Source organism: Manacus vitellinus, unplaced genomic scaffold, assembly GCF_001715985.3.
Source record: "Manacus vitellinus isolate BGI_N305 unplaced genomic scaffold, ASM171598v3 scaffold_49_pilon, whole genome shotgun sequence".
Classification (NCBI taxonomy): domain Eukaryota; kingdom Metazoa; phylum Chordata; class Aves; order Passeriformes; family Pipridae; genus Manacus; species Manacus vitellinus.
Genome location: NW_021940603.1, coordinates 4,753,468 through 4,767,063, shown reverse-complemented (window position 1 = coordinate 4,767,063; position 13,596 = coordinate 4,753,468). Strand labels below are relative to the sequence as shown.

The 13,596-nt window shown below is 36.6% G+C and overlaps 1 protein-coding gene across 1 annotated transcript in view; it reads right to left on the bottom strand.

Annotated features, from left to right (window-relative positions):
- Positions 1-13,596, bottom strand: part of ACSL3 (acyl-CoA synthetase long chain family member 3) — a 47,080-nt gene that overhangs the window by 18,101 nt on the left and 15,383 nt on the right. The window contains exons 4-14 of the mRNA XM_029962655.1: positions 11,587-11,696; positions 10,229-10,367; positions 8,276-8,426; positions 7,580-7,703; positions 7,219-7,290; positions 6,578-6,717; positions 5,678-5,850; positions 4,960-5,034; positions 3,792-3,983; positions 1,695-1,804; positions 334-472 (exon numbers count right to left, since the gene is read on the bottom strand). Coding sequence (XP_029818515.1) covers positions 334-472; positions 1,695-1,804; positions 3,792-3,983; positions 4,960-5,034; positions 5,678-5,850; positions 6,578-6,717; positions 7,219-7,290; positions 7,580-7,703; positions 8,276-8,426; positions 10,229-10,367; positions 11,587-11,696 — 1,425 coding nt within the window. The remainder of the gene's footprint in view (positions 1-333; positions 473-1,694; positions 1,805-3,791; positions 3,984-4,959; positions 5,035-5,677; positions 5,851-6,577; positions 6,718-7,218; positions 7,291-7,579; positions 7,704-8,275; positions 8,427-10,228; positions 10,368-11,586; positions 11,697-13,596) is intronic.

Genomic DNA, 13,596 nt, shown 5'->3' with positions numbered 1-13,596 from the left:
TTAATATGTCTGATCAGAAGAACGCTTTCTGAGTTTCTATCCTGGACTAAATGCTTATCCAAAAAATTATCCTTCAACATGTGACACTTGATTGTGGAGAAGGCATTTTCACTAAAAACATCTTCCTCTGTTGAAAAACAAAACAAACTACACCCCAAAAACCAACCACAGCCATACAAAAAGAAAATCCCACATATTTTATTCAAAGAAAAGGCAGATAAGAAAAGGTTAATCACTGCATAATTTTGAGATCTCCAATTTCCCCAGGTTTACTCAACAGAGTCAGGGTAGGACAACAAATGAAGTGGTCCAAACAGAAAGAAGAGAACCTACCAGCATCTGCCTTGGCCCCCATGGCTTGCACAGATGCCATCGTGTGAACGATGACACCCTTGGGAAACTCTGACCACATTGTTGGTTTGCCATCCACTGTTATAATGTGTCGTAGCAGGGGAACTTGAGACACAATTTCCTGTGGAAATAAAAATGTGTTCAAAAACTAAAAATGAGGATTATGCCAACAAGAAAAAAAAAAAAAAACAAACAAGAACCCAAACCCCCACACTATCTACTGTATACTTTTTAAAAAGCATTGACATAAAATCTCAGAATTTTAAATACCAGAGGATAAACCTGTTGAGCTCAAATAGTTGTAAAGGTTGAAACTTTCCACTTACAAGTCCAGAAGCTTCTCCAACCATTTATTGATTTGTGTCTTATTTCATGAAAACCCCACAAATAAGACTGCAACGATTTGTAGAGATAATTGACTTTTCACATCTATAGAACACTGAGAGAAACTGATGATACTGAGCTCACAATAATTCTTAGGTTGCCCCTTGGTAACTACGTTACTTAAAATAAGCAACAGCTAGCAAAAATATGGAAAATCATTAATCAAGCATTTGAAGCAAAATGGCAGTCCTAAAACATTTATCAGTGTTCTAGTGGAAGAAGAGATGATCATTACCTCTAGCAGAACAAATGCATTCTCTTACTGCAAGTTGAAATAAATGTGCATTGCATATATACCATCATTGTAGAACCTTTTTAAAAGTTTGGGTCATTCTCATTCAATTTCCAGCAACAGCACAGTATTCCATTAAATTCCTTTATCTGAAAGGCCCCATTTCCACCAAAACACATAATGATGAAACTCATTCAGATTAATTGTTCTACTTGGGTATTCCAACTGGTTTAGTGAGTCACAAAAGTTTTTTGACCGTTCTAATGTTTAGTAAGCTTTCCCCCCCACAGAAAAACAGCTCTAACTCTTCAATCAGCCATCTTTAGATTTAAAAGCCATTCTCTGCTGGGAGAACATCCAGCAATAAGCCAGGAGGGTGATCACATTTAGCTCTTCATACACAGTGTATACATTTTTCTGTTCTTCCCATTGTTAAATTTATAGGCACTAAATCCACTCAGAAACCATGGCAGTTGCTTGTAAAGGTGTTCCAGGCAGCACTGCAGGTCTTCTATACTGCAAATTGCTCATCCCATTCTCCAGAGTCACTGAGGAGCCTAAAACCCACTGAAAGCAAACTATCACTTTTTTTGTACGTAAACCTTATTCCAAAAGCATCTGCCTTATAGAAAGGCAATAAATCATTGCTCTGTACAATGGAACCAGGCCATTTAATGATAATGAACAGACACACTGGAAAGAAATAGACAAAGAACAGTTTGCTGACCTTCAGTTTTGTTTGCATCAATTCTTTACTGGTGATGATGGTGGTCACCTCCGTTTCATTCAGCCCATGTACTATTGCCGGGCCCCCCAGGGTGGCGTACAGAGTGACAACTGAAACACAGAACGGGGGGAAATGCTGAGTCTCCGTGTCACGTTTTCAATTCCAGTTTACAATAAAGGACCGAGATCAATTCATTCCAAGTTACGTGACAGTAAAAATATTTGTCAACTCAGAAAGGCGGGACAATTTTGTACTTAAAAAAATTCCGACCACATGGATTTAAATGCAGCATGATTTTCAGTTACTCCCAGAACGAATAAAGAACTACCATTGTCTGTATGACTGTTTACTATTTTTCAAGCTCTAATTAGGGGTTCCAAAACAACATCACCCTATGCAATTCTCCTAGATCTTACCAACTGAAAAGAAGCAAATGTTCTCAGTTTAACCATTGTGTAGCAGTCCTCTTGCACACAGGAAAGAAACAGCTTTCACTCATGTGACTTCTCTTTTCAGAATTCACATACTCTGTTACTAATCTTTTAAAATTGACTACTAATAAATTATTACAACATAGCAAAATGTGTCATGAGCAGATGAATTCTCACACTCAGTAATAAATCCATGGCTATCCTATTCGCCCATCTATTTGAAACAACATCATGTCAGAAAGGTTTAATCATCACCATCATTAGAAATTAAACTGAAATCATGAGAATCATACAGAACAGTAAAGAAAATATTTTAAGAATTGACTATAAGAAACACTGTTTCTTCTATTTAAGGACAGTTCATTAGTAATAAATGCGTTAAAAAATTATTTCCTATTAACAACTTTTAAGAACATTTAATTTCCTGTCACTTTAATGGGAACTGAATGAGAACAGAAGAGATTGGTGAAGAAAAAGGCAGCTCAAAAAGGAAGAGAGGTATTGGTCTCAAAAAAATCATAATTTCCTATTTTCCAAGCAGAACACAAAACATGGGTATCTCAAAGAAGTTATAAGGTCAGTCAACACAACCAATAGTTACAATATCCATGCTGGAAGTTTTGTCACATCAGGTATCTGAATCACTTTTGTATTTTAGTCTGTATTTAGCTGAATATTTAAACAACATAATTATGAAAACAAGACACCCTACTGTATGTTAGGACTGTAACTCTACTATGCTCACTGCAGCAAGGATAAAACAATNAAATGCACCACTTTGTGACATTTTCTTATTTATTTCAGGCTAAATCCATATATAAAGAGCAACTGTCCTGTTGTTACTTGAAAAACAACAACAGGAACCAAAAGGTAAGGCAAAATAACTGAATCTTATTGTACATAGCCCAAAGAAGACAAAGGTGAGGACAGGGCCTTACCCCCAAGGTGTGGTGGCAGCACCTCTCCTTCCCCGTGTACTGTTGTGCTGCTTTGTGTGACCAGGCCAGGGGGTTTGTAGCTGTCTGACCTACCTGACCAGTGCAAGACAACTGCAATGGGACCTAAGATTTTTCTCCTATAATAAACCAAGTAAGCTTTGTTTTTCAGGATTAAAAGCTCCCTGAATCACCTACTGATTTTAAGAGACTCCTGGTCATTTATAAAGCACCTAATTTTGCACCTGCAGGTGTCAAAAAACTATGAGCCTGTCACTGGCTTATGTACTAACACCTTTATCTCAGTATATTTTGCCCTGGTTCCTATATGATATAAGGATATTCTTATTAAAGATTTAAAAAGAGTTTATTTATTTCCTGAGCATGTATTACCCCAAGAGCCTTTTTCATCAATCAAATTCCACACTTATACAATTATACAATCTCAGGCAGTTTATCTACTGAATTAACTTATAGTTAATTTTCTAATTACTACCCTGTCTCACTAATATATGGAGTCACTGTTAAGACTGTTCCAAAAGTAACCAAAAAACAACTTCTAAAACACACAAACAAGCCTACAGTAACATATCAGAACCTCCCTGGGATAAATGGGAGGGCTTTAAACTGCATGCCAAGATATGGAGATTTTTTTGTTGTTAATTACTGTATTTAGCAGCCCTGAAAAATGTGAGTATATATACACATATGTTCACCTGAATTTAACTCACCAATAATTTTTAGACACCCATCATGATGAAACTCTCCAATGTCTCCAGTATGGAGCCACCTCTGCCCATTCTCATCAACAGTGAAATCTTTTTTGGTTCGTGCTTCATTTTTGTAGTAGCCTGCAGTCACATTCTGCCCTCCAATAAGGATCTCACCTCTAGGATATGGTTTGTCAGTGTTGTAATAGCCACCTAAAACAATGGTTTTTTTAGTTAGCAAGAAATAAAACATATTACAAAGAAAAAAATTCCTACTATTTTTACTATCTCGATATAGAACTAAACACTGTAGTAAGTCCTTAGCCAAAGCTACCACTTGCCTAAATAGTTCATTAAGAGAGGAAATGGTTCCAATTCTTTTCAGCATTTAAACAGCTGTTAAACAGGTGTGTTTAACAGTGATGTTCACACACATGCAGAGGCAAATGCCACCTCTGTGCAATCTTTCTGCCACATACTAACACCCTCTATCAGTTCTACACAGGCTCAAATAAAAAAAAAAATAAATAATTTTGCCTCACATTTTAGGAAAGAAAAAACCTATAAGGTTTCCCTCTAGCCTAAACCAGCCTTAAGTATTACGTATTTCTACTCTACAATACATAAAAGCCTACAGTGAAAGGAAATCACCTAAATGTATTTCAAACTTTATTATATATATTTTATATAGCATCCATTAAGTTTCCACACTACGAGTCAATTTTTTAATGATTTTACTAATAATATTATAAAGATTATTTTAAAATATTTCTTAGTGGCAACTTAAGGTATCATACACACACTTCAGCTGAAGTTTCCTGAATCCAGCACCTCTAAGGCACAACACACAACCTGCATGAACACTGATCTAAATCAGGAAAAGGTACAGTGCTGTATGCATTTATATAATGTACAAGAAATAGTATAGTCAAAGAGAGTCATAACACTACCAAGTCAAAATCCCACCTGCATTGACAGCCTCTGTCTAGGTATTTCAAAATTTAAAAACCACTGAGGAATTTATTTTACCTTTCTTCTCCCCAAGAGCAAGATTTATAGGCAAGAGTAGCATTTAAAATCTAAACAGCCAATAAATAGTCTTCTAATTACTACTACTGAACAAGGCCTGATTAAAAAAAACCAGTTTTTACAAACATACTTCAATTTAATCACATACAGGAATTCTCACCTTCTTCCCAGTTCATTAACTTTATTTCACAACAGACCAAAGGTGCTCCCACTCTTCCTGTAGTGTAGTCCCAAACTAGAATTTTAAAAAGAGCATTTTTCAGAAAAACATTTAAACAAAACTGATTAGAAAGAAAAACCTTTTTTTTTGTCATGCATCTTATTTAGTGAGAATTAACTGCTATTTATTTTGAAACTTTAATTCATAGAACAGAACTTACAAGAAAAACAATGGATTTATCAAGGTAATGCAGGTAAAATTCTTATCATGCCAAGAGAGTAGATGGACTGTATTTACAGACACCCTCAGTTACTAAAAGGCAACTGAAACCACTGGGTTCTATTATATGAAATTAGAATCTGGTGCAGGCTTTTGCTTTCCATTTTCTATTTTCCTAACATCTCAATATACTCACCAAAATTTGAAAAAAATTATTCAGTTCAACTGGTAAGTGCAACAATGCCATGATCCCATTCACGTTATTATGGGTTGCTCCATCACAAACGAGAACATTCATTTGATATGTAGGTCACCAGTTTTAGCACAATGTGCCAAAATTAGTGCTCCTGCTGTTTCATACGTTTATAACAAGTAATTCCCAGGATTCCCCAATCATGCCTGGTGGCAGGCACACACCAGAGGAACAGGCCACCAAAGATGGCACATGCAGGATGCTCCGCACGGACCAGAGCTCCCAGTGGGATTCACGGACACCAACCTTCCGTGATTGTTCCGGCTCCGGCCGATTCCGTCAGCCCGTACCCCTGTCCCACAGGGCAGCAGAAACAGATGTTCATGAACCTCTGAGTTGCTGCTGAGAGGGGAGCTCCTCCACAAAGCAGGATGCGGATTTTCCCACCTAGCAGCATTCGGACTTTCCGGAAGATAAGGCTGAAACGCAAAGATAGGAATATATATTTGCTGCTTAAAAACAAAATGAGACAATACCTAATTTTGTATCTGAACTGCAAGTTTCCACCATCTTCAAAAACACTTCTAAGGCATTCAAGGAAAATCATGAAGGAGCAGCACACTGAAGTTTTCAAAAAGCTTTCTAAGCTTGTTTCCACATTCTAATTTAAAGGGGGGTTAAGTACCTGAGAACAAAGATTGAATGAGACAGCAAAGTTCTGTGATTTTCTCCTAAAAATAATTCAAGTACACTGTATAAATTTTGGAACTACATTATCCTTTAGTCTCACTGAAGCTGGGAGTTAGACTCAGTGATCCTTGTGGGTTCCTTCCAACTTGAGATATTCTGTGACTCCCTTCTGTGAAAATGTGAAGTCTACAGTTTTCTATAGGAATAGAATTCTCATCTTACCCAAGAATTATATAAATCTATTATTAAATTCCTGATGAAAATAACGCAATAAATGTAAATTTCCAATTAGTTTATAGTTAAATAACACTCACTTGAATTATATCAATAAATATTTAAATCCATCACACAAACTACTGATTTGTTGTTTCAACTGACACTTATTTAGACTTGCTCATGTTCAGAGCATCAACAATAAAGTGAAGAAAAGCACAAAAAGAAAATCAGATACTGCTCATGCAAGTAAGACTTTGATAAGTGATTTTCTGGTGCCATTACAAATAAAGTTCACATTACCTGTCGCAGAGTGGGGTAGTGTAACCTTTGGAAATCTGTTCCATTTTGTAATTGTAAGCCAATATAAATAGATTCCGCTGGAAACTCGTCATTTCATTCACTTTATTCATGACATTTTTGTAGATCCGATCCATAATTTCCTAGTTACATAAAAAGATTAACTTTAACTCAAAGAAACAGAAACCCTAAATTCAGTACAACCAAAAGAAAACATGATCTAGAAATTAAAGTACATTTCAGATGACAACCAACTCCCAGGTTCCCTCCTCTTCCATTGCTAAGAGATACCAAGATGATCATAGAAAGGAGGAAAGCAAATGTCTGGGCAGGAGCACTAGTTAAACCCCAAGCTGCCTGCTGCCAACTCTCTTTATTCCATTCATTCACTATGATGATCAATAAATTACTAAATGAGTGGGAATCTAATCCCTATAGCTATTCTAACTTGAAAAAACGCTGTCACTCATATGATGATATCCCCAACATAAAAATACCAAAATTATTATTTTAAGCTAGTTTATCACCAAAGGATCTACCTTTTTTACTTAAATGGTCATTGCATTGATTTTGTTGTTAAAAACTGAATTATGAATCCACATTTTAAAACAATTTTTAGAATTATTTATCCTTCAGTTACTTACCGGGACAGCTGCCATTAGGGTTGGCTTAAGTGTAGTAACATCACCTTTGCTTCCTTTCTTTATTTTAGAGGACTAAAGTGAAGAACAAATTTACTAGCAGACATATTCAAGATTTTTAACATGAGAAACAAAATGACATATCTTTCAAAACAATAATTTTTATTTAAATTATATTCTAACAATTAAAGCTAGTCCAGAGTATCAGCCATAATCCCCAATACCCTGTTTCATGAACTGTAGAAATGAAGATTTGTTGTACTGTTCTTTTAAGAAATATTATAGAGATCTGAGTAATTTTTTTTTTTAATTTCTTTTTTTTTTATATATATATATCCCCTAAGGACTTACATCTACAACATACCTGGTCAGCCAATGTCTGAGGTGAGGAGTAACCGATGCGGCACCCATGAGACAGACACACGAGTTCAGCACTCAGCTCCAGAACATGGGCAAGAGGCAAGTAGCCAATATAGATGTCTTTTTCCCTGTGAAGAATTTGTGAAAGACAGATTTTTGTACCACTAGAATCCTCAGATGAATCATTAAGCAAGATTTTCTCAGAGTTTACCACAGAAGTAGAGAAAGTAGGAAAATGCCTTTGAGCTTGAGAATATATTTCAAATGATATGGGTTTTATTTCACAAGTCCTGTGCTACGTACTGTAAGTTTAAGGCATGAACAAAGGGAGATGTTTACTCCCTTTAACCTGTGTTATGGTTGCAAAGGCAACTCTGTGGACAAGATCACAAACTGCACCAAACAGAAAGAAACCACAGAATTTAAACACTAACCAAGCGAAGTACTGCTTAGGGGAGCTTTCCACCACCCAAGTGCAAGGCAGCCTCACAGGCTTTTGTGTCCCAGTCTTACCCACATAGAGAAGATGAGAGAACAAACAGCACATGAAGTAGTTGTGTCATTTAGTGCAGTACTGGAAGATCCTCAGTATGATGTGTCACAGACACAGCTATGTTTATTTTTTCCACAGTAATTAATCTTAAATTATATTCAACTACATGATTTCTTTATTTGCTAGTAACCAATGGTTGGTACGTACCCCAGGTTTGGAATCCTCTCAGCCATTCCAGTTATCCCAGCAATTATGTTGCAATGGGAGATCATGACTCCTTTGGGAATTCCTGTGGATCCACTTGTGTACATGATCACTGCAATATCCGAGGGCACAGGCCTGGACGGCTGTTTGTGTCCTGCAATTTGTGTTAAAAAAAGAGAACATACAATATGTGGAGAGGCTCTCAGACTGGGAGATCTGATACACTAACATATTCCAGCAGTCACTACAATACAGCACCACATGACTCTTGCCATCACATTTTGCTTAAAAAGATTGTGGTCCAGCTCAAATGCTTTCACAAAGAGTAGGAACTTTGCATTAGCTGAGCAATACTTTGAGGGACTGTCCTAGTCTGCCAGGACAATGCTTTTCCTATTATGTTTCTGTTATTCCAGCAGCAGAAAGAAAATTGAGCAGAACTTTGGCTTCTCAAAAATGTCACTGAGCATTTTCCCCCTCGGGCAGGTTTGCTGCCCTGGTTCCACACTGCTGCAGGGACCATCCCCTCTGTGCAAAGCTCCTTTCTCACATGCTCCCTGGCAGGGAACACACTGCCTCATTTGCAACACCTGCAGCAAGGCACTGCTGAGCCAGTGTGAGGTCCAATTCCTATACATATTTAAAAGAAGTTCAACAGCTCTAATTGGATTAAAGTGCTTTTTAAATGCTTGCACTGAGAGCAAGAAAATACAAAAACAATTGTGTTTACTCAGAGGAAAAACTGCATAATGCACAATGCATGTGGTACAATGAGCACAGTGAATGAGAAGCATGAAAGCATATTTAATCATTTCCCACTCACTGAATCCTGCCCATCCCGCACAATGAACACCACAGAGGAAGAAAATATAAGAAACAGCTCATCTACTTAATATTAATTGGACATGCCTGACCATAAACAATTCATGATAGTATTTCACAGTTTATGAATGGTTAACTTGACAAAGATAAATGTTCCTTTATTGTAGTGCAGAGTATGTGATATTTAAAAGACTGAAGAAAGAAGGATTAGACACTGTTTTTACACTGCACACAGATTAATAGATCTCAAGGAGCTAATGAATTACCACAGACATAATTTTTCTGTTGGTGTTGTACGAAACAGTTTTAATAGTACATAAAACTGGTACATCAAAAAGGGAAAACCATCTTTTAAGGAAATTGAGAGGTAATGATGCTGGGAGCAAACCTGCCATTCCCCTGAACATCAAGAGCAGACAGATTAACCACCCTCCCTACTCCTCAAATACAATCCAATATTCATGTGCCTTCAGTAGTCAAGAGATTCTGAAAACACAAAGGATAAGGACAGAAGAAAGCAACTACTGAATATAATTAAATCTTGAGATACTAAGTTGGCAGGTCTTCAGAGCCAAGAATAAATATTTCTCATGTTAATAGGTAAAAAACCTTAGAAAATTCAGAATTTTAGTTCTAAAAATTTACATAGTAAATTGATACTTTCATATATGTAGTAAGTGACCAAGTTCTATCAGATTCAACTGGCTATTTTACATTTTTCCATCTGTGAATTTTACAAAACTTAATAGTAACAAACCACTGATTTCTTTTGTCATAAAATGTGCCCTGAAAAACCTGGTTTTAATATGTCTGATCAGAAGAACGCTTTCTGAGTTTCTATCCTGGACTAAATGCTTATCCAAAAAATTATCCTTCAACATGTGACACTTGATTGTGGAGAAGGCATTTTCACTAAAAGCATCTTCCTCTGTTGAAAAACAAAACAAACTACACCCCAAAAACCAACCACAGCCATACAAAAAGAAAATCCCACATAGTTTATTCAAAGAAAAGGCAGATAAGAAAAGGTTAATCACTGCATAATTTTGAGATCTGCAATTTCCCCAGATTTACTCAACAGAGTCAGGGTAGGACAACAAATGAAGTGGTCCAAACAGAAAGAAGAGAACCTACCAGCATCTGCCTTGGCCCCCATGGCTTGCACAGATGCCATCGTGTGAACAATGACACCCTTGGGAAACTCTGACCACATTGTTGGTTTGCCATCCACTGTTATAATGTGTCGTAGCAGTGGAACTTGAGACACAATTTCCTGTGGAAATAAAAATGTGTTCAAAAACTAAAAATGAGGATTATGCCAACAAGAAAAAAAAAACCAAAACAAGAACCCAAACCCCCACACTATCTACTGTATACTTTTTAAAAAGCATTGACAAAAAATCTCAGAATTTTAAATATCAGAGGATAAACCTGCTGAGCTCAAATAGCTGCAAAGGTTGAAACTTTCCACTTAGAAGTCCAGAAGCTTCTCCAACCATTTATTGATTTGTGTCTTATTTCATGAAAACCCCACAAATAAGACTGCAATGATTTGTAGAGATAATTGACTTTTCACATCTATAGAACACTGAGAGAAACTGATGATACTGAGCTCACAATAATTCTTAGGTTGCCCCTTGGTAACTACGTTACTTAAAATCAGCAACAGCTAGCAAAAATATGGAAAATCATTAATCAAGCATTTGAAGCAAAATGGCAGTCCTAAAACATTTATCAGTGTTCTAGTGGAAGAAGAGATGATCATTACCTCTAGCAGAACAAATGCATTCTCTTACTGCAAGTTGAAATAAATATGCATTGCATATATACCATCATTGTAGAACCTTTTTAAAAGTTTGGGTCATTCTCATGCAATTTCCAGCAACAGCACAGTATTCCATTAAATTCCTTTATCTGAAAGGCCCCATTTCCACCAAAACACATAATGATGAAACTCATTCAGATTAATTGTTCTACTTGGGTATTCCAACTGGGTTAGCGAGTCACAAAAGTTTTTTGACCGTTCTAATGTTTAGTAAGCTTTCCCCCACACAGAAAAACAGCTCTAACTCTTCAATCAGCCATCTTTAGATTTAAAAGCCATTCTCTGCTGGGAGAACATCCAGCAATAAGCCAGGAGGGTGATCACATTTAGCTCTTCATACACAGTGTATACATTTTTCTGTTCTTCCCATTGTTAGATTTATAGGCACTAAATTCACTCAGAAACCACGGCAGTTGCTTGTAAAGGTGTTCCAGGCAGCACTGCAGGTCTTCTATACTGCAAATTGCTCATCCCATTCTCCAGAGTCACTGAGGAGCCTAAAACCCACTGAAAGCAAACTATCACTTTTTTGGTACGTAAACCTTATTCCAAAAGCATCTGCCTTATAGAAAGGCAATAAATCATTGTTCTGTACAATGGAACCAGGCCATTTAATGATAATGAACAGACACACTGGAAAGAAATAGACAAAGAACAGTTTGCTGACCTTCAATTTTGTTTGCATCAATTCTTTACTGGTGATGATGGTGGTCACCTCCGTTTCATTCAGCCCATGTACTATTGCCGGGCCCCCCAGGGTGGCGTACAGAGTGACAACTGAAACACAGAACGGGGGGAAATGCTGAGTCTCCGTGTCACATTTTCAGTTCCAGTTTACAATAAAGGACTGAGATCAATTCATTCCAAGTTGCGTGACAGTAAAAATATTTGTCAACTCAGAAAGGCGGGACAATTTTGTACTTAAAAAAATTCCGACCACATGGATTTAAATGCAGCATGATTTTCAGTTACTCCCAGAACAAATAAAGAACTACCATTGTCTGTATGACTGTTTACTATTTTTCAAGCTCTAATTAGGGGTTCCAAAACCACATCACCCTATGCAATTCTCCTAGATCTTACCAACTGAAAAGAAGCAAATGTTCTCAGTTTAACCATTGTGTAGCAGTCCTCTTGCACACAGGAAAGAAACAGCTTTCACCCATGTGACTTCTCTTTTCAGAATTCACATACTCTGTTACTAATCTTTTAAAATTGACTACTAATAAATTATTACAACATAGCAAAATGTGTCATGAGCAGATGAATTCTCACACTCAGTAATAAATCCATGGCTATCCTATTCGCCCATCTATTTGAAACAACATCATGTCAGAAAGGTTTAATCATCACCATCATTAGAAATTAAACTGAAATCATGAGAATCAGACAGAACAGCAAAGAAAATATTTTAAGAATTGACTATAAGAAACACCGTTTCTTCTATTTAAGGACAGTTCATTAGTAATAAATGCGTTAAAAAATTATTTCCTATTAACAACTTTTAAGAACATTTCATTTCCTGTCACTTTAATGGGAACTGAATGAGAACAGAAGAGACTGGTGAAGAAAAAGGCAGCTCAAAAAGGAAGAGAGGTATTGGTCTCAAAAAAATCATAATTTCCTATTTTCCAAGCAGAACACAAAACATGGGTATCTCAAAGAAGTTATAAGGTCAGTCAACACAACCAATAGTTACAATATCCATGCTGGAAGTTTTGTCACATCAGGTATCTGAATCACTTTTGTATTTTAGTCTGTATTTAGCTGAATATTTAAACAACATAATTATGAAAACAAGACACCCTACTGTATGTTAGGACTGTAACTCTACTATGCTCACTGCAGCAAGGATAAAACAATTAAAGTTCTGTTGTATTTTAAGATTTGAAATCCAAGGAGTTACTAACCCAGCACAGCATACCAAGGAAGAACTCAAAAGCACTTTTCTTACACAGAAAAGTAAATAGTTGACCTCTACTTATTTTTTCCTTGTTAAAACAGTCCATCATAGTTCAGAACTGTTGCAGGGCAAATGCACATGCACTGTGTTTTCTTTAATTTGGTGGGAGCAAAGTCCAGAAGAGTGCCTCTACTAGTTCCCACGAGCTCTCTCTACTTACTGCAGTGACCCCTGTTATATAAACATCTCACAGAAATTCAGCTTCCCTGAGCCAACAAGCAGAACTGACACACCGCCCAGAAGGAAAAGGATCATCTCTGAAATAACCCTGTATGTAGTTACTCATCTGCAAATAAGTACATTAAGACACTTAGAGCTATATGACAGAGCCAAACAGAGAAACCATTTATATGACGGTGCACTTATGTCATGGAGAGAATAAAATTGAGCAATGACTCTGATCTCTGAAATTCTCACTTCTCCACACTGGCACCCAAAACTTTTTCAGGCAAATCTGAAAGTTTTGGTAAATTTTTCTTCTCTCCTTGTTCTCTTGAAAACATATCAAGAAGGGATTATCTTGTGTTCACCTTTACACATGCAGTAGTACTAGTGAGTCTTTGTTATCTGACCTTCTGCTAGGAATGTTGCTCTAAAAGTCTAAACAGAGAAACCCCAACACTACTAAATTTGCCAGCTCATATACAAGGACAAAGCCTTGCCCTAAAGAAACAAATTAACTACTGCAATTTATTTCAATGTAACTCAAATGTT